Consider the following 20,898-nt stretch of genomic DNA (forward strand, 5'->3'; position numbering starts at 1 on the left):
ATTACGCAGAGTGCCTTGTATGAACAAAGTGAAACACACAGCTGCTCGTTTCAGGACAGATATGTTGAACATGCAACACGTAATTATGGTTTAATAGGTTTCATCTGTCAGCAACTCTTCCTCTTTTATCATGGCGGTCATTAATCTCTGGGTAGGGTCTATTACATATTTATATCCCTGTACATGGAAGCCTGGTATAAAATGAGTTACAGCCAAAAAAATAAAAAAAAGTCATAGCCTTCAGCATCAGGACATGACTAAGAAAGACTGAACTTCAAGGTTTATGGGATAGTAGGGTTGTAAAAAGGAACAAAGTTTAAACTTTTTATTATTTTTGCTTTAATCCCTTAAGATAACACTCAAATGTATCTAAATGTACCATGTTAGGTCTGAAACTATATTTTTTATTCTATCAATTTTATCTGCTTGCTTAAAAATGAACGCGTTGAGCACATTCCAGTGTTATTATACTCCGAATAGAGGAAAAATTCTATAATTCAAGATGCTTGGATCAGTCGGTTAGGGATCAGAATCGGACACATTTTTCCATGATCAGTTCTGATCAGCGATCAGCTGCTCAAATACTGAGAAATCTGTTTGTTAAATCCATCAAAACTAAAATTCCCCACCATTTGTAATCTGTCAATATTTCAATCGATTAGTCTAGTTTAGTTTGATAAAAATCAGATGAAGGTCAGGGACATTTATGCTTGATCTGTCAGTGGGGATAATCTTGTAGTTACTTCAGTATCTGATAGATTCAAACCTATTACTCCTTTCAATCAAGCTGCTCCACGCTTTTCCTCCAGTATTCCTTGTAATAAAAAGGAATAGGTCAAAATTGCAACCACCAGGCCTGAACTACAAAAAAAAAAAAAAAAAGCTGCACAAATCAGCATCTGCCAAAAAAATAAATAAAAAAAGACAATCAGCGTAAACTGCTTCTGCTACTAAAAGGTAGCTTGAAATTGTATGTTTAGGCAGTTAAAAAYAAATGCTGTTATTTTTTTCTAACATCAGCTCCTTGTCACCATATTGACGAGTGTACAGTGACTTGCAAAAGCTGTCACATCCTTTTACCTTTCAGAGGCACTTTCATTCTCACTGCAGTCGAAAAGAGGTTCAGATCGGCAGGTTAACTCCAAACAGATCAAGTTTCATGATTCTGATGGTTTACGAGGTGTAAACAATCACACACGTAGATCGTTTTGTACGTCAGAATTTTTTGTGCGCTGCAAGTTTCAGAATTCAGTTCCCTACTAATAGTTTTGCTGTTGACAGATTCTCCAAAGGCATGCGGTTGAATGAGCTTTTAATGAGGATTATGAGAGTAAAATGCCACATATTTTCAGATTTTTCTCCATAAGCCAGGTGTAATTATTTTTCTTCTTCACAACATTGTTAGTCTGTCACATAAAATACGCTACACGTTTGTGGTTATTACATGGGGGAAAAAAAAATATAGAAAATATCAAGGAGTATGGATAATTTCACARGATTTAAGTACATTTGTTGTAAAATAATAGACTAAAACACATCCATAACTTATGAAGCATGCTGTATATTGTTATAAGGCTTTTTCGTAATTAAAGTAGCACTTGCTTTGCTGAAGTTATTAAAATAAGTTATTGAGTAAAAGTTTAGGTTAATTTGTCTTACAGCTTATTGGTCTTAAACTTAATCACAAAAAAGTTGTTTTTGTTTTTTTTTTTTTCATTGAAACTTGCAGAAACCCTGAAAGAAAGAAAATAAATGTGTTGCCTTTTGTAAAAGAAGAATCACTCCAAGAATTTTGTTGACAGTCCACTTTGCCAGCAGCGTCAACTCATCTTGTTTTGCCCAGCAAGTTCAGAGGTTAAGAGGGGTTTGAGGCAGGAGTCTGATCAAACCATAAAAACACTTCCAAAGGTCAACATTGTTTGCCCTCTATTTCTAAACACAGAAGGACTATTTTGTTGTTGGGCCTCGCTCAGTGGCTTGCAAATTGGACTTTAAATTCTGGCCATTTGTGGTTGCAGCTTTGGTTCGCTCCTGCCAGCAGTTGTTACATCAGTCACAGAGAGATAATGAATTGATGAATGGGAAACAAACAACATAAAATAACCCCACCCCCCCCCAAAAAAAAATAATGGCAAAAGACAAAGTGAAAAAGATCAGAAATTGAATTAATTGTAGGCCGGGAATCACTCACTGATGGTTATTATGCAATGCAGAGATGGTAAAGCCACAGCCAGATACTGATACAACATATGGAGCAAGCAGATGCTGCAGGGATGCTCCAGGAACGTTTCCAACCAATGAATAAAAAAATGCTGGTGAAAAGATTTCTATTTTATATTGAGCCTTTGAATTCTTTGACATTTTGTCTCTGGCCGACCCGTAATTATCATCAGCAAAAGGTGGAGTTTGGAGCAGGTTCTCGAACTGCTGCTAATCAGCAGACACAGCAGAAGCCAAATGGATAAGTGTTGTGTCATTGGGCTTTGCAGGGCAAAAAAAAAAAAAAAAAAAACACCATCCAAATGGTTTCTCATGCAATTCAATGACTAATGTATCAAACATAAAGTGAAACAAGCTGACACTGGAATGAAACACTTATTTCCCTCCTCCTTCCCCCTTTCTTTCCGCAGGCATTCCCAGCAATCATGGACCAGTGCGTAAGTTGTTCCAGCTTTTTAATTGGCATGCTGACTAATGGGTTTCCTCCCCCAGTCATGACTAACTCTTGTTGAACTGATGATGTTGGTGTGAGAACCTGTGGCACATGTGTAGCAGTGATCAGCATGTTTTACACGGTCAGAAAAATCCATTTACACCAGACATTCTTGTAGAACAGCACATTTTATATCCCGGTTAATCAATGAAAGTGGACCAATGCATGGAGGGAAGAAAAATTATTTTTTTTTTTTTTGTGCATCTCATGAAGAGAATAACATGCACTTAAGCCCGGAATGATAAAAAAAACTAAAAGTTTTAAAAAGGAAAGATTTACCTTAGATCTTATATGTTTTCATATAATAAAAAATTGTCATTTCTGTAAACAGGCTTTCTTATTCTTAAAATTTTGCATTTTGAGCCTCTTGAAAATCATAGCAGAACAATTTTATGGAGAATAACACACAAAATGATGGAGCTTGAAAACAGTGCATTAACAGATGACATATAAAGATTTTTTTTAATTCAAAGCTTTGTTGTACAAAAATAAATGAAAAGAGGATTTTAGCTCAAAGCCTTTACCATGACTTTTTTAGTGCCTTAAAAAGTATTCATGCCATTTGAACCATTTGAGATTTTGTCAACTTACAACCACAAACTTCTATGTATTTTAATCAGACTTTATATATTCAATCAATAAAATAGTATTTACAATAACAGTGAAGCAGAGGGTAAATTATTTCTTGTTTGAAAAAGATATACCAGAAATTTGATTGGTACGTGCATTTGTATTCAACCAGATAGAACTGGCAAGCGGCCAAGAAATTCATGGCAACTCTGGAGTAGCTGCAGAGACCAACAGCTCAGGTGGGAGAGTCTTTCAACAGAACAATTAATTTTGCACTATGCAAATTTATGCAAGAGTGCCAACAAGAAAGCGGTTGTTGGAAGAAGTCACAAAAAGTTTCTTGTGACTGAAGCCATGCAGAGAACACAGCAGCCATGTTTAAGATGGTTCTGACGTCAATAGAGATCAAACTGAAACTTTCTGACCGTGTGGAAGATGCTACGTGAGCTTTGATACCAACCCCCTGAATGCACCACCCCCACTGAGAAACATGACGTTGGTGTCATCTTTCCATCGGGATGCTTTTTCTTGTGCACGGACAAGAATGCTGGTCAGAGCTGAAGGGAGCAACTTAGAACAGGGCAGTTCTGGACAAAAACATCTAGAGAATGTTTACAAAGAAAATCCTTGAATCTAAAGAGAAAGCTTACCTTCCAGTAGAAGAATGATTGAACATAAAGCCAGAGATACAATAGAATATTGCTCATGCCTTAGAACGACCCAACCAAAGTGCAACCCTACATCTAATTAAGAATCTATGGCAGCCTGGCAACTGCTGCCTACTGAGGCTCAGCAGCAAATCTTCCAGAGTTACAGCTCTTTTGCAAATAATGCCTTCATTTTGTAAAGAACAAACCCATAAAACATGCAGCTTTTATTGCAGGGAAAGTTTGTTCTGCACTCTGTGGGGATGAATACAAATGCATGTCACAAACTTTAAATGGATTACTTTGTGTTGGTCTGTTATTTGAAATCTAAATATAGTAATAATTTTTACCAAATGGGGGATGAAAACGGTGTAGATGCTTTGAGAGAGCCCTGCTACATGGATGTTACATCTACTTTAGTTTTTTTTTATAAAAACAGTCAAAATGTGTGCTCAAGTTGTGTTAAAATGTACATTGTTTACTAATTAGCTTTTCTTTTTAATGTTGCAATTGCCCCTGCATTAGCACAACAAAGAAAGATATCTGCTTTACACTCCTGAATATTTGCTCAAACACACTCGCGCACGCACATGCACACACACACACACACACACACGCACACACACACACACACACACAGTCACACACACACACACACACATGCAAATATGTGCCCAAAGCAAAAGCAAAGAAAAAGCCATTCTTTATGAAGACGTGGCTCCAGCCGCGCATCCCTACGCATGTTGATGCCTGAAGGTGACTCCACATGCTGAATAAAAACAGCCACTTCCATGCATAGACCTCCCTGCCTTTCTGTTGTGGAAAATTCACTTTGGCTGCATGCACGCTACTCTGTCTGTGCATTAATTCATTTATTACCCCCAATGTCCTGCTATAGCTTTCAAATAACTGATATAAAACAGATGAGATGTAGAATACTGTAAAAAACGAAAATAATAAAACTGGACTATGCATGCTATCCCCCTCCCCGCTTTCAAAGCATAGAAAGTTGAACTATATGACAATTGATGTAATAAATACCCTCTCCATTTCCACGCAGATCGAGCAAATGCTTCATCTCTCGGTGTTGCAAATCGTAACCAAGGTAGGATCATAGGTTTTGTAACTTCAGCATGACATTACCAACTCACAGACAGAATTGACTGCTTATTGATCGGCTGTTTAAAAAAAACCAAACAAAAACAAACAAACAGAAAAAGCCTTTGTGTTGGTATGGAAATGACAGAAATCAGTAGGCTGTTTTGACCAAAGCTGCCTTTCATCCTGCCGCCACAGACACACGCTGGTCCTTACAAGGCAGACCTTTTTTTTTTTTTGTTGTGAGAACACTGCAGGGAACGGGCCGCGTGCCTCAGGATCACCGAGTCCACAGCCTTCTAACCTCTTTGATCATGCCCTCTTTTTAATTACCCAGAATGCTCTCTGGGGATGCACCCTTCTGCCTTCTTCTTAAGGTAGAAAAAGGAAGTATAAAAAAAAAGGAATCGCAGAGATGGAGACGGAAGGAGAAAAGAGGCTTCAGGGAGGTTTATGTAGATTGATCTCCAGCTATCTCCAGCTAATCCGCAGGCCCAGATATCCTGTGTAGTGAGTGTTAAGTCGCATCTGCACCACTGCTCTCACAACTAGGAGGAGGGAGGAAAATTAAAGTAAGACTTTAAGGATTTCCAAAATAAAGGGAGGGGTTCTTTTTTTCATCTCACTTTTGTAGATAATACAATGTTGTGTTGACAGAACTACAAATGTTCCCTTTATTTTTTTTTATTTTGTCTAAATCTATTGTGTCAACATAAGGCGTCTGGGCACATAATTCATCTGAATGAACTTTCTGTCAGGAGCAGTAAGTTTTCTGGGCACACTTTTTCAAAACAAACTGATGAGGTTATCACTTAATGCACCGAACATTTCAGAGTGAACAACATTTCTGTGGTCAGAGCTGGTGTATTTGAATTTCAAATGAAAGCAGAACAGCTAATCGTTTTATTTGTGCTACAGAAGAGTTCTTTAAATTAAATATGAGCCAGATTCATTAAACCAAGCAAATTAGCACATGTTCATGAATTATAAACAGCTCCGAAGAGTATGTGGATTTTTGTGCATGTGGTTTCGAAATGAACCGATCAAACAAAAGCCCAGCAAGCCCACATAGATCTATGTGAATAGGTGTGAAGATCAAAACCTGCAGTCTTACGAACCAAAATCTCTTCATTATGATTAATATTTGCTTGTTTCTTGTATTTACAACACGTCAACTGAACATGAATCTGCTTATTTGCTTTGTTAAACTGTGTCAAAGGTGCTCCAATTAAAAGAATAATCAATTATGTCCATCACAATATACAGTAAATTTTTATTTAAACAACACACTTCTTCTGGATTCCAGCCATTTGGGATGCAGCAACTATTTGTGCTGGACTGTAATGTAAAACTGTCGTTTTAAAAGCTGAGACAACGATGGGAGGGACAGGATTACTTTGATTACTGAATCCTATACAGCAGGATAAACACATGAGGAACAGATGTGACTGAGCATGAGGCTCTGGCACAGAGAAAAGTGTAAGCAGGGATGAAAAACACAGGAGTGCACTGAAGTTACTACGAACAGACCAAAAATATCAAACTAAATTTAAAGTTGAAGAGATTGTGACACAAACTAGGCTAATAGTATGAAGAAATCCAGGGTGTGCTTTGGTGAGCTTCAAAGTGGATTACCTTTTTGAAGCTGGAGATGCACCACACCACGGCTGTCCAACTTCCGCTCTCGAGAGCCACTATCCTGCAACTTGAAAAGCATTTTTTTTAGAGTAAAACTAATATTAGAACTTCCTACAAAAGTCACAAACAACCTCGAATGAAAGTAAAGTACAACATTAATTACAAAAACAACAACGTCATAAACTGTACCTATTTTGAATGGCGTCTCTTTCATTTGATGGAGTCGGGGACAGAAATACAGTCTGCCTGAAGTTGTAGAGTGTTTTCTATTCTTGCAGATATCTTCTAATTTCTACAGGTCAGATTGTTTACGCTTTAAACCCTCGTGAGAGTGAAGCATTCAGTTGGTTTGATGAATCTTGTAGGCTGCGATGCTTCAGGTGTGTGACCTTACGTCTTCTAGTTCAGAAATAAAAATCTGCTGAAACCTGATTGGGCAAATTCTAAGTTTCTTAGAACGGCCATTGTGACATGCTATAAAGAAGACACTTTTTAAACAAATTGAAAGAATTTTCACATTTTATCTGACAGAACAGCACAAAGTAATAAACATAAAAAATATGCAAAATGTGGAGTTATTTAATTCTGACACTGAGCCCCAACAGCTGATCTGTTGGGGCTATCAGCTTGGTGTATCTGGAGAATGATGGTCAGTGTTATTGCACATTAAACAACAGTTTGTAAATTTTTCCACAAATTCTAAATTCAGTTTAGGTTAAGACTTTGACTAGTCCATAATTTTTGTGCAGCTTTTAAAGATTTCCTCCAGGATTGCCTTGGATTTAGCTCATTTCATTTTCCCATCAAATCTGAACTACTATCCTATCTCTGCTAAAGAAAGGCACCTCCAAAGCATGATGCTGCCTCCACCATGTTTTCCAGTTGTTTGCATACCCAGATTAATTCACACACGTGGATTATTTTTTACATATCTGGTTGCTTCTGGTGCATTTGGTTGCACTGGATTTATTTTAGAGGTATCAAACTAAAAAGAACTAAACAGCAATTTCTTTCACAAAGAAAAATTGTGGAAACCATTTATTATTTTCATTTTACCATTTTGTGCTAAAATGATGACAAAATAAAAAGAGACACAAAGAATGATCTAAAAAATACTGAAAGGATTAAGAAATCGCAGCTTTCCAAGCTTACTCAAAATTCAATGTAATTCAATTCGGTTTTATTTGTATAACAAAGGTTTACAACAAATGTTGAATTGAGGCACTTTACCAAAAATACACTCAGTTCAGTCAGTTTCTAGTAATAACCAGGGCCATTTATGTGAGTTATTCTCCTCTGATGTGCCTGTTTGTTGACTTGCTAAACAATACTGCAATCAATAATCAAAGAAATGTGTGTCATGTTGGTGTTGTTTGCTTTATCTGACAAATAGCAAAGTAATAAGGCCTCTAGTTGAGATTCAAAGTGCCTATTATGTCATTTTTATTACTAATAAACACCATGAATAAAATCTAATACACAAGACTAAATGTGCTTCCAAGATATAGATTTGTGATTGTTATTTTTGCTTGGACAATGCCAGTAAAGCATGAGATCTCTGATGTTAAACTAAACTGGCCAGTTAGAACCGTTTTTGTATATCTCACTTTAAATCCAAGGTAGAAATTACCCCAAAAAACAAAGCATTTCATAATAGATGTATTCCTTTCCTTCCTTTCTTGTATTGTTTCAGGCTTTTTCATTGCCTGAAACAATGAAAAAGCCTTGAGTCATTGCCAGAAACAAGCATTTTTTCTTCATAAATGAAGCAGTCAACTTTACTTATGCACACTTTCAAATTAAAACGCATTAGCCAACGCAATGCTCCCGTAAAAATGGAAAGCATTTGCTATTCTGTCTTTAGAGATGATATTTTATATCTCCTCCGCAGTCAAGTGGTGTATCATAACACTGGCGGTGCATATTGAACTTCAGAGCCTTAAATCACTGACTAATGATGAAGCCTGTATGTTAATATAATAAGAGGAGGCAAGACTGAAAGCAACGTTTCAGCTTACACCGACATCATGGCAAAAGATATTGACCGGGTGTAATTGAAGCAACAGTGTTCTTGCTCCAAGCATATAATTAGCGGATCCTGTGTCGGAGAAATATCTCCAGTTATGATTAATCGTACTGGTGAATCTGTAGTTATAAACGCCTTTCAAACTTATTAAATGCATCAACGTGGATATGATTTAACTTTGCCTTTTGCATGTAATTAAATAGAGGTGCTGCTGTCTCTGTGGGGTCTTGGTTGTCTTTAATTATCCTTTTCAAGCTTCGCAAATTAGACTCGATTCTTATGATATTGGTTTTGTTGCTTTGAAATTAAACACTTAACTAGGCTTGCCACATGTAGCCAACATAACTTCCTTGGTCACATCGGATCATCATCTTTTGCAAAAAAAAAAAAAGAAGAGTTGCAGGAGATATGACTGAGTGCATTGATTTGTGACTCCCAGCCTCTTATCATACCATGRTTCACTGTATCTCTCTGACTTCAGTTGCAGAGTATCAGAGGACATCAAGACCTCAGAAAGATGAGAAGATTAGAAAATCTGTCAAATTGAAAACATTTCCTGTCCTCCCAACACACAAACTTTACTTATTTGGGTTATTAATGAGTCAATATTAGTCTAATTGGCTCAAAAACATTTTGCACGAAGGAGAAACACCCGAGTGCACGAGATGCAATGACATTTAAAACACACACCCTTCAATTGCGTCAGATGTTTGTCCTTCGTGTCACTGTTGTGGCGCTGCTGTAGAGAATTTTTCTCCCTGTTGCTTCATGTACCGCCGAGGCCTGAGGACGGATCTGTCACAACAGTTACACTGTTAAAATGTCACACATCTGACAGAGGTGTGCGGCACATATGTCTGCAGAGGGTGTGCTGCGTGGTGCTGTCTTCCCCTGCTGCCGGCACCAGTTCAGGAGTAAATAATGTCCTAAAAAGCTATTATACTTAAATTCAAGCAGAAAGACTGTGTCAAAAAGCAAAAGTCATCTATTCTATACTGATTGTAATCCAAGTAAAAATGCAATATTTGTCTATTTTTTATTGAAAAGCCTAGTTTTGTTGTGCTGTAAATTAGGGCATATCTGAAAATCACATGACAACATGTTTCCAGTTCAGTAACAAAGAGGATGAGTTACACAAAAAAAAATTACACATCAGATTTAGAAGTTATCGCTAAAGTTGAACATATCAAATAGTCGTTTCAAGGTTTTAGGAAGTTCTTCTGGGATGCAAAAAAAAAAGACAATTAGAATTAGAATTAGATCTCTAGGGAATCAGATCAATTCTGAATTAATATAGTCATGAAAAAGCCCTGACTTGCTATCCTTTCATTCATCTGTGACCTTATCTAGCAGTTATATGTATATGTTTTTTTATATTTTAATTCTTGATATTTGCATCATGTTCTGAGTGACACTTTCTAGCATCAGTGTGCTTTATTTATTTATTTATTTTTTCCATTTCTCTACACCCTCTAACACAGAACCAGCCAAATGGCTAACATGGACTTGTACGACACAAGCTACTTCAGGCAGCTTTGAGGGGAGCCCACAGTCCTGAGGCACAGCCAGAGGACACACAGAGCATCATTCACCCATAGGCAACAATGTGAATGTGTTGACTGGGCCACGAAGGCTGAATTATATTATATGAACAACATGTTTTATCATCTTATTTAGGATTTACAGTTTGGTATTAAATAGTTTAAATCTGTCCAAAGTGTCTGTCTYGGTGTCTGGTTTAATCTGTCTTGGCAACCACATTATTTTGCACCACTGTTTATTGATAATGCTGAAAAGAATCTGTCACAGAGCACGTTTGTGCATTTTAAGTAAGACAGACTGGGAATAGTGCAATATTTCCCTACGCAGTTCCTTTATAAATAAAATTTCAATACACATAAAAACAGAAAAATCATCCATCATCGCACATAACAAAATGTCATACTGAAGATAGAAACCTGGATCCACAGGTGGAATTTCCGTCCACGCAAACAACACAAGCAACRTCTTAGTAAATGATTTTGAGTTAGATGCAACCCCAATGCTTTTTTAATCAGTTTTGGCATGAAAAATTATTGTTTGTTCTTTTTTTTTTTTTTTCTGATGCATGAGCCGCACTACTGAAAACCAAAAATGTGATTACTATTTATGCAGGAGGAGATATCCAATTACACTGAAATCTTTGTGCAAACATTACCTCTTCCCGGATTTCACCTCTGCCAGTGGAAAGGCTTCCTGAGATAATTGAGTTGTGAGGTTTTATCTAAAAAAAAGGAAAAACTTGAACATCATCTTACGTAATCCCCTTCACTCTATATTCAAATAAATAAAGATTTGATGGGCACKAAGGCAATCCATTACTGGGAATGGAACCTTTTTTTAACAATGTGGTATTTTGTGTTGAAAGCTTGACTACAAATATGAAAATAACACCAACTGGAAAGGCTGTAGTATTTTGTTAGTGGTTATCCCATACATACAGAAAACCGTCTTCATAATGTTCTGCCAACGACCTTGACCCTCCTTCCAACAGTAGAAAAAAAAAAAATCAATTCACTTTGTAGATGTTATTTCACATAACTCAAAAGCAGAAGGGATTTTTAACAATTCAAARCCAACACAAAGCCACAGCCAGGCTGTTGGTTTGGAACGATGAATTCAAGGTTGCTAGGAGAAACTGAGCATTTCACAAAAAATATATAGACCAGGAAGTGTTGTGACTGATGCTGAAATTCAGTATTCACAATATTGCCATTTTAGACACTAAAGTATAATAGATACATGAACCTGCCCTACTTCCTTTGATTCACTGGTCCTTACCTCCATGTTATGGAGTGCCATATATACAGATGTAGTCCACTGTAGAAAGCCTTTCACGGCTTTCTAGAGTTTTCTTGAAACTTCATATCTGCTCGCCTCGAAATTTTCCCCAAACTCACCAGTTGATTGCTTGTGGGTCCATTGCAACAACCATCAGGTACTTTCCACGAATGTTCCAGGTACAGCCTGGAGCTCATCAACTACTTTATTTGAACTCTTCTGAAGTTAGCCAGGTACGGCCCTGGATCTTTCCTGGAACATTTTTGAAATATATCAGGTACTACTTGTGAACTTTATAGGAACATACTAAGTCTTTTGCTGGAACTTTCTTATAGACTTATAAGAGGCTTCCTTGGAAATTGCAAAGTATTTCCAGGTTACTTCCTGAAAGGTGTGCAGTGAGTTCCAGGAAAGTACCTGGTAAATTCCTGGCATCATGCGGTGATTTTTGAAAACTACGCTGTGGGTTTCACTAAAAGGTCTACCAAAGTTTCTGCAAAGTTCCAGAAAAGTTATTGGAAAGTACCTGTTAATTTCTAGGAAAGTATTTGCTGTACTAGGCAATAATGCTTTCTTTCTTTGAAAKATGTTTACCTCTAACATTCTTTTACAAACAACAGCTGTTTAGTACAAATATTTTCCCATACAGCTGATTGTTCTGTCTTTTTCAATACTGTTTGCTGTCCTTGATTTGGCCCTTCCTCACTTGCCTGCTACTCAGTAAGGACTCCGAGCTGCGCAGACAGGACAGGAAGAGGCAGCTTGTGCCCTTTGAACCTGCTTGTTGATGTTCTGCTCTGCCCCTTTCACTGAGTGATCTATTAATCACGCCTTCCTGTCTACCTCTCCTGCCCTTTCTGCTTTGTCTCTCCAGCTMGGGTGTGCGACAACGCGATGCTGCGCTGTCAGAACGGCGGCACGTGCCACCACCACCAGCGGTGTCACTGTGCCCCGGGCTTCACGGGTGTCCTGTGTGAGAGAGCTAGATGCCAGGGTCCCGGAGAGTGTGATGACCAGCTATCTGGACGGGCAGCACTCCACCATCACCCCATAAAGCATCGGCTGTTCTTTCCCCTTGTAATGATCCTGCTTTCAGTTGTTTCTCTTTGCTGAGAGGCTTGAACCAAAATCCTCCAAATAAAACCCTAAGACCACAAATGCTGAGAAGGAACTCTCAACCTTATGAACATGGAAAAAACAAAAAACAAAAACAAAGAATGTGTGGACAATGTGCTCAGTATAAGCAACTTTTTTGTATGGCCAAGACCAAGTTGGTGGGCAAAGAAGAAAGTAGCGCAGCAGGTTTAGTGACGTAAAGATTTCTGGAAAGYGCAGTGAAAAAAAAGACACTGTTTTGTAACCTCACATGAAAAGACAGTAGGTGCCCTTGCTTTGTGATAATGTCTTTCTGTAGTATCCCATCATAGAGAGACCGAAGATTCTCTGCTCAGACGACGCAAGTCGGTTTCTGGTGACAAACTGTACAAAAACAAGACACAAGATTCCTAAGTATCATCTAAAGTATTATGAGAAAATATGGTGAAGCAAGATCTCTTAAAAAGATAGTTTGGGTATTTTTGAAGTAGTTATTTTAAGTAACAGTATCTTTATCTGCAAAACAGTGACGTCACAGTTAAACAAGTTGGATGACAAGTAATGAATAAGGCTAAACGCTAACCAGACAGAAAACTAAGGCAGCGAGTGACAGCCTGACAGGAAGTCTAAATTATTACTCAAACTCTTGTCTAGTTTAAACGTTTTACACAGACTGGTGAGGTGATGATGATCAGGCGATCTGAAATCGCAGGCAGCCACTTTATTTTAGGTAGAACCACAGACATTGTCCTGCTAATGATGCTAAACATCTGAAATCAGGTCATATTTGTTAACGATATTAAAACCTTCAAACAGACATTCTGTTTGTTTGATACAATTATTCACACGATACCAGTWTGAGTCACRTTTTATTCCAGAATTACAAATATTATTAACAGGAGATGTTTTAAATTATGAAAAAAAAAAAWARCTAAAATGGATGACCATGCTAACTAGCTGTTAGCCTTTCATTGTTCTCAGTAGTTTCTCGCTTTTCTGACAAAAATCATGGTGACATGACAATCTGTTTCCTGCAAGAACGGAAACTATTACTGGTAATATCTTCACACTGACTCACAAAAAAAAAGAGAGAAAATCTAAACTATCACTTTACGACATCTTGCCTCGCTGCCTCCCATTTTCATACTTCCATTTCTACCATGGCCGCCTCCCCGCCCAGCACCATCAGGCCCCCAGCCCTTCCTGTGCTTTAGTGGCCGTAGTGATTTTACTTTGCTGCTGCAGGGTGTCTGTTGTTTTGCCTAAAGCTGCACATGTATTACTACCAATCCCTCCCTACAATTTCCAGTMTAGTATCTTTTTGTTTTCAGAAGCTTTGTAGAATTGCTTGAGCTCACCTGTATCCGAAAAAAGTTGTAAAATACTGTAAGTGTATTTAATTTTCTATAAAACAGATATTTTCATGATTATGCAAAACAAACAAAAAAAAAGATGTATTACTTGTTTTCTACTGCTGCTGACCAGTCCTTCAGTAGACGTGGGCTAAGAGTGACTAAGGAAATTGGTTGTGTTCAAACTATTATTATTATTATTTTATTTTATTTTTTATTTTTTGCTTGTGGGACACATGGCTCTCGTTGCCTGAGAGCTGCTGTCAGAATATGTTTACATACACGCCCATAAAATACACTTCCACCAAAGCGCAAAAGAAAAAAAAAAACATGTTTTTTGTCTTGTTGTTGAAAAGTAGTAATTTTATTAGGCAGAAACATAACATTTGAGACAAAATGTGAAGAAAATTTGTTTATTGTCCACTGATAAATGCAGGCAAATTACAAATACTGAATGTCATTTTAAAAGATGTTTCAAAGCCATCAGTTTTGATCACTGACTRGTCCTCTGAAGCACCAGATCCTGATAATAAGCAGGCTCCTCTGTAACACATCCATGTCGTGCTTATGAAGGAATCCTGGATTGAAATCCCATCAGTTTTATGTAAATTTAACAAGAGGAGGAAAGAAGATTGTGTGGCCGTTGCAGAGGTTGTCCGGCTCAAATCTGTAATCAGATCTAATCCTCGAATCAAACGAGAATAAGGGAAGTTTTTTTTTTTTTTTACCCCGAGCTCCTGCAGATGAAAGCCATGCATCCTGCTGCGGGAGCCGCCACAAAGCCGTGCTCTCCGGAAATGAGCTCTAATTCGTGGAGGGTCAATGAATAGAAATGAAGTTGCGTCCCACAGGGTGACATATTGAGAACTGAGACCAATTTTATTCGAGGGATTAATTTTACTCCTGAGGTTGTCATGAAACGCCTAATTGTGCTAGAGTTTAATGTAAGTGCCTCTCATTAAACGTCACTGTCTCTGATAGAAAGCAGTAGCCTTTTTGTGAATRAGACTCTGGAGATTAGGAAATTCTGTTTGTCATGGATTAATCCACTGTATAAAAACCACTTACAAAGGGATGGATGTTATTTTTTAAGAAAACGTGACATTTTTTTTGGAAGCGTTAACCCAAGTGCTGGTCATGCACATAAATCTACAAAAGATAACACAAGTAATAAATATGTGTTTGTCATTTTATTTAAAAAAATAAATAAATAAATACTCAACATCCATATTTGTGTGATTTTTAAGGGATGTTTTAAGGGTAATCGTCAGGTCAGACATTAAATTAGAAAAAAAAACCAAACAGTGGTAAACTGCTTAACTTTTAGCCATATTTGAAAGTCACTATCTTTGTTGACAATCAACAAAAGCAGAAGATGTCGACTGCGAAAAAAATAAATCAATAAGTGGACAAGCTGCTGCAGCAACTTGAAGGTCTTTGTCTTTTATAATGCAAATAGTAATATTTTTAAGACTTATTTTTTCATTCTGGCTGCAAGCGTTGACCTGCAACAACGCTGCATTTTACCAACTGCAAAAGTGGTAGACGAATTATAAAACCTATTTCCCACTTTCACAATTTTTTTTTGTGTGTGTTTGCTTTGTGGTCACACCTTAATATCTCACATCATCAAACGGATTTTAATGTCATGCATAAAAACACCCTGGATAAATACAGAAAGCAGGTGTAAGATGATGGTTTTTCTTATTAGGGGAAATAGGCTGTCCAACCCTCTCTGACCCTGTGTTTGCAGATGCCCTCCATTCATTTCTGGATCTAAATCTCTTGGGAGCTGACTGAGCATCCACACTGCACTTCTCACACTTTTAGTTTGAAAATAAATCCAAACCCAGACATCCTTGCACTTTCAGAGTTAGACACTCTTTTGTGTTGTTCTTTTAAACCCCGACAAAATACAATAAAGTTTCTCGTCGTGCTGTCGCAAGATGTGAGAAAGGAAAGGGGGAATTCATGAATTCATCACCATTAACATATGACGAAACATGTGCGCTCTGACTTGAATGCTTTTATATGTTTTTCTTAAAAAGAATGCTTGAGCCAACGCTGAAAATATTTCTTTTGCCTGATAAATTTGTTCTGGTTTTGCAGATGCAGCAGGAGGCTTCTTTCAAGGGGTTACATTCAGAGTTCCCCCCCATCCCCACAAAAAAGAGAGACCAAATTCTGTTTACCTCTTGCATTCCCCACTGTTCCGTGTCACAGCAGTTCCTTGTCCTTCCTCTTTTCACATCTGAGACCCAGGAGGGGGTATCAGGAGGACACTTTTAGACACAGGCAGTCCTTGTGTTCTGCCGCCGTCAGCGCTGGTGGCACCAGCACAAAAGTTACGTAACAGAAGACATTCAGGGGTATTCAGTGTCTGGGAAAGAGGAGGCTGAGCAACACGACTGGAGCACTCAGCTCATTTGCAAATCAATATCAATATTCAGCCGAGGTGAAGATGGCCTGCAGCAGAACCGAGAACTCTCCGGGGACAGAAGCGAAACCTCTCCCAGCATTTAGCACCGTAAATAGTACCGTTGTAAGGCACGTGTAAGAAGTGCCAGCGTGTCAAAATGTTCCTACTTCGCTAAATATCGCCAAGAATTTGAATATTAATTGTTTTCACGCTTAAAATASAGACAGACGCGCTCCTTCAAAAGCCCCTCCACCGGCTGTTAAAAAAATCAGAGGATTGGAGGAAACCAAAGCTTCTATTTAGGTCACCAGTAGCAGGATGTTTATCTACATCGCCCGCTGAAGAACTGGAGCTAAGCGGCTGCAGGTCCTCACAGCTCTCGTTTCTCACTCATCAAGAACTCGTCCATGACCCTGTCACCAGGAAAAACTTTCCCCCTTGGTTCAGCGCCTGCTGAAAGACGAGAAATAAAGACAGCCTGGTTCCATATGGAGAGCTGCAGTTGTTAGAAAGACTTTCTTTTCTGTTCGAGCTGCTCTCAAAGAGCGCGCGCTGCCTGGGAATGAAAGTTTATTTATTTATTTGTTTGCTTGTCAGTTTGTTTGTCTAGAAAGTTTCTTTGCAAATGCTGGCATCGAGTTGAGGAAGAAGTTACATACGGCTGCACAATGTTTGCATGCACAAAATTAAAAGCACTGTACAGAACTTTTAGAGTAGGGAGACAAAGTTTGACTGACGATGTTCTCGTATAAAACATCTCAGCACTCGCTTCCGTTCTGTTGAAAAGGTCCAGTTTTTTAACCTTATAGGTGCCAGAAGGTGATTTGTCCTCATTGTGGGATGAAATTATTTTACATTGCAGCACATAACCCACAATTAAATCCTTTCAGGTTCACTTTATTTATAATAAAGTATGCAAACCTCTTTAAAAACAACAAATAATTTGTTGCCTATTAAACTTTGTTTTTGAGTTGGCTGAAGCAAGCTGACCAGACCTGGGAGGACGCATGGACAAGTCTCCTGGCTAAACGACTGACAGTGTGTCCCATTTTGCTTCATAACAGTTTATTCCATATAATAACTTGCTTCTGAAGAATAATGTTTTTTTGTTATAACCCTCAAACATCAGGTAATGCATGTAGTTATTTATTAACTTTTATTATTAGCTTCTTCATYGCTACAATGCAGTTGTTTGAGGAAGAAGGGATCATATTTAAACTAGTGGATTCAAACCTATATGGTTTAATATGGAATGGACTAAAGTTTTAATATTTGAGGTTTAATAGCTAAACCACAAGAGATGAACTGATCAGTTATTACTATTTTGTTTTTTGCTTTTTCCTGATCTCCGATTTTGAAAAGCAATTTTATCAGCTTTAACTGAATCCGACTTCATTTTAAGAACTATAACTAACAACTATTCTAAATATTTCTTTTTTCTAGCACTCGTTGTTTTAAGTGAGGAAAAACCTTTTCTTATACCGATGACAGCTTCACACATCCAAAATGACATTGCCACTGTTTCTAATAGGAATCATGAGCAACCATTCAGACAAGGAAAGAAATAAAACAACATATTTTCAGTGCTAGAGTTACAGTTGAAACCAGAAGTTTACATAAGCCACATAGAAATACAAGCACTGTGGAGGATGACACAGCCCTACCAGCTTCAGGCAGCGTCTCCACCAGGTCTTTGGCCTTTGCTATGGGGTCCATCTGTACGTTTTGAAGCAAAATACATTCAGCCATCTGGAAATGACCCAGATTTGTGCAGGTCCACAATTTTCTTCCTGATACTTCGGCTGATTTCTTTCGAATTTTCAATCAGACAAGAAAGCATTGTGCTCCAGGTTTGGTCTTAAAATGCATCCACCGGTGTGCCTCATATTGACTCAAATGTGTCAGTTCAACTATCGGAGGTTTGTGAAAGGAAACCCAACTCGTGCATTATAAGAGAGTTATCTCTGATTCTGGCTAAATATGTGTAAACATCTGAATTCAAAGATAATTACAGAAAATTCTCTAAAAACATTTCTGTCTAAGTTCTCTGGCATTTAGTAAATAGAAATAATTTTGGTAATTCTAACTAGACAGAAAAAAAATTTAAATATGTCTTTTTATTCAGTGTCTGTAAAGCGGAATATCTCCACTTGTTATAAATCTCAAAGCTTTAAAAAATTCCTTTAAAAAAAGACCTTAAAAAACACCCACAATGCAGTTCTTTATTTCCAAATGCAACACTATACTGTAGTCTGATTAGCCTTCCTGTTAGCAGCCTGAATGAATGGATATGCTGACCTAAACGTGCAGTACAGTTTACACTGTGAGGGCACAGTGTGGCACTTTGAGACACTTTCCCACTGGGTTTTGTCAAATCGTTTATAAAGAAAATGAAATCAATGTTGATGCATTTAAGGCAGATTGTTGATAGTAGCATTGCTGTAATTATAGCTTATGTGTTAACTGTCAGAACTGTCAAAGAACATTGGGAGTCTTACAATTTAATAACTTAAAGCAAGCCGAATTTAATAAATACCTGCATCACACTAGTTTATGGTGATTGGATCACAGTTGATGCATTAGACTTTTCAGTTTAGGTAATTATAATAAATAACTAAACAAACATGCCCATTTGATTTGCTAATGTACAACACAGTGCTTAAAATATAGTAAGCTATATATATATATATATATATATATATATATATATGTATGTATTCCCTCAATAGAGTAATTAGAGCAAAGAATAAATAAAAGTTAAAGGTCTCAAAAGTATTTCTATCAAAAACTTATTTGTCAACAATTGAAGTGAAGGTTTTCTTGTTAAAGTTAAAATTTAGGTTCAAGAGATTTGCTATTGAACTCACTGACTGAGGCGAATCCTCCCTGCATTACTAATTCCATATTATTAATTTCATGAGAACGTCCGTCCTCTCCTCCCAAATCAATTCTTTTCAGTTCCAGCTTTAGAAAGTGTTTCGGCCCTATTTGTGCAACAACACAAAAGAAAGAAATGGCACTCATGGAAAGGTTGGAGCAGCATGCCATATGTGGCTTTATCAAACTGCTATTCACATCTCTGACATTGCAAGGACAGCTGGTGGGTAGTTCGCTAGCTTGGCACACAGAGCCCAGACTACACCAGAATCAATAGACAGAACAAAGACAGAGTTAAGCTGCCTCTTCTAGAGCATGATTGAAATGATTTTTCCTTCTCTCCCAATTACTCTGTTCTTGCAGTGGACCTTTCAAGAGGCCCCTATTATGGCTCTGTTCTTACTAATTTACCCCTGAAAGGAAGGATGGGGATTGTTAAAAATTGCATGTTTAAATCTCCTAACTCTACAATTATGTTGGTGCAGTATGCATCGTAAATAGTGTAAATGAGTTTTTAAAAAATGAAGTTTAAGCAGGACAAACCAGGTGGAGGTTTGAAAAACAGTTTTTCTCCTTGTAATTTCAGGTAAACTAATTTGATTTTCCCTATTTTTTTTTTTAAGTCAGTAGTTCCAGTCACAAAAGGTAATCCTATTCATTTTCAGGCGCGATCACAGGTCTCATAAGCAGTTTATTCCTCAATGCCAAATCCAGTACTTTTGGATTTTCTTGCCACAACTAAATTGCAAATCAGCCCTAGCTGACTTTGGCACAGCAAGCCCCTATCACCCTGTGGAAAAAAATATTTATACATCACAGCGGTATAGTTCATAAATAAAATATGCCATTCACATTTTGTTCCAGAGTATCTGGGTTTGGAAAACATCGCTTTATCCCTTCTTTTTCTGAGCTTGCTGGGAGGGAAGCTGTGCTTTTTTTTTTTGGTTGGTTATTGGAGATTACATCACGATTACCTCTGACTTGAAAAACAGAAACAACACAGCTGGAGAATGTGAATTTGTAATGGTGTGAGCACAACTGTGGAAGGTTTTCTAGTAATCATCAAAGTACAGTAAATAGCAGTGCTAATAGCTAATTACATTTTGCATCAAAGCAATTTGGTAAATCTTTTGACGCATTCTCCATCTGTTTTAATGGCAGCTGTTCATTTACATGTTAACACCACTGCCATGCCGCCTTCTTGTCTGTTTAACATCAATTAGTTGGCCGTTACATCTGGAAGATAATTGTACAGCAGCAAAAGACTTCTTCAGTCTTGGTCCTAATTTCCAGATGCTCAAAGGTGCCGTGTTGATCTGTTCAAACAATAACACACGATCAGAAGGTCCAACCTGAATAAGGTTCTTGGAGGAGATGAGGTTATTTTCCTGGAACTGAATTGGTTTGGTTTCTCCAACCAATCCAAAAACAATGAAGGTCTGATATATGTGTCTTTGCATACATTTATTTATAAACATCTGGTTTCTGATAGAAGAGAGACTCCTTCCTTTAGCCAACAAACAATCAAAAATGGTGCTTGATGGCTCAAGAACTGGTTCGAAACAAGTAAGAGATGAAGCACAGCTAATGTTAATAATAAAATATTGTTAAGAGATTAGCAACTCTTAACGTACCATGTAATT

The 20,898-nt window shown here is 37.6% G+C and overlaps 1 protein-coding gene across 7 annotated transcripts in view; it reads left to right on the forward strand.

Annotated features, from left to right (window-relative positions):
• Positions 1 to 15,187, forward strand: part of LOC103479750 (netrin-G1-like) — an 87,549-nt gene extending 72,362 nt beyond the window's left edge. For 5 of the 7 annotated variants that reach the window (XM_017310192.1, XM_017310191.1, XM_008434378.2 and 2 more), the window contains 3 exons: positions 2,631 to 2,657; positions 4,991 to 5,035; positions 12,387 to 15,187. In XM_017310192.1, coding sequence (XP_017165681.1) covers positions 2,631 to 2,657; positions 4,991 to 5,035; positions 12,387 to 12,625 — 311 coding nt within the window. In that variant the 3' untranslated portion in view covers positions 12,626 to 15,187. The other 2 variants (XM_008434376.2, XM_017310194.1) reach the window with 2 other exon arrangements.
• The last annotated feature ends 5,711 nt before the right edge of the window (positions 15,188 to 20,898 follow it).

The sequence above is a fragment of the Poecilia reticulata genome, linkage group LG17 (genome assembly GCF_000633615.1).
Source record: "Poecilia reticulata strain Guanapo linkage group LG17, Guppy_female_1.0+MT, whole genome shotgun sequence".
Taxonomy (NCBI): Eukaryota; Metazoa; Chordata; class Actinopteri; order Cyprinodontiformes; family Poeciliidae; genus Poecilia; species Poecilia reticulata.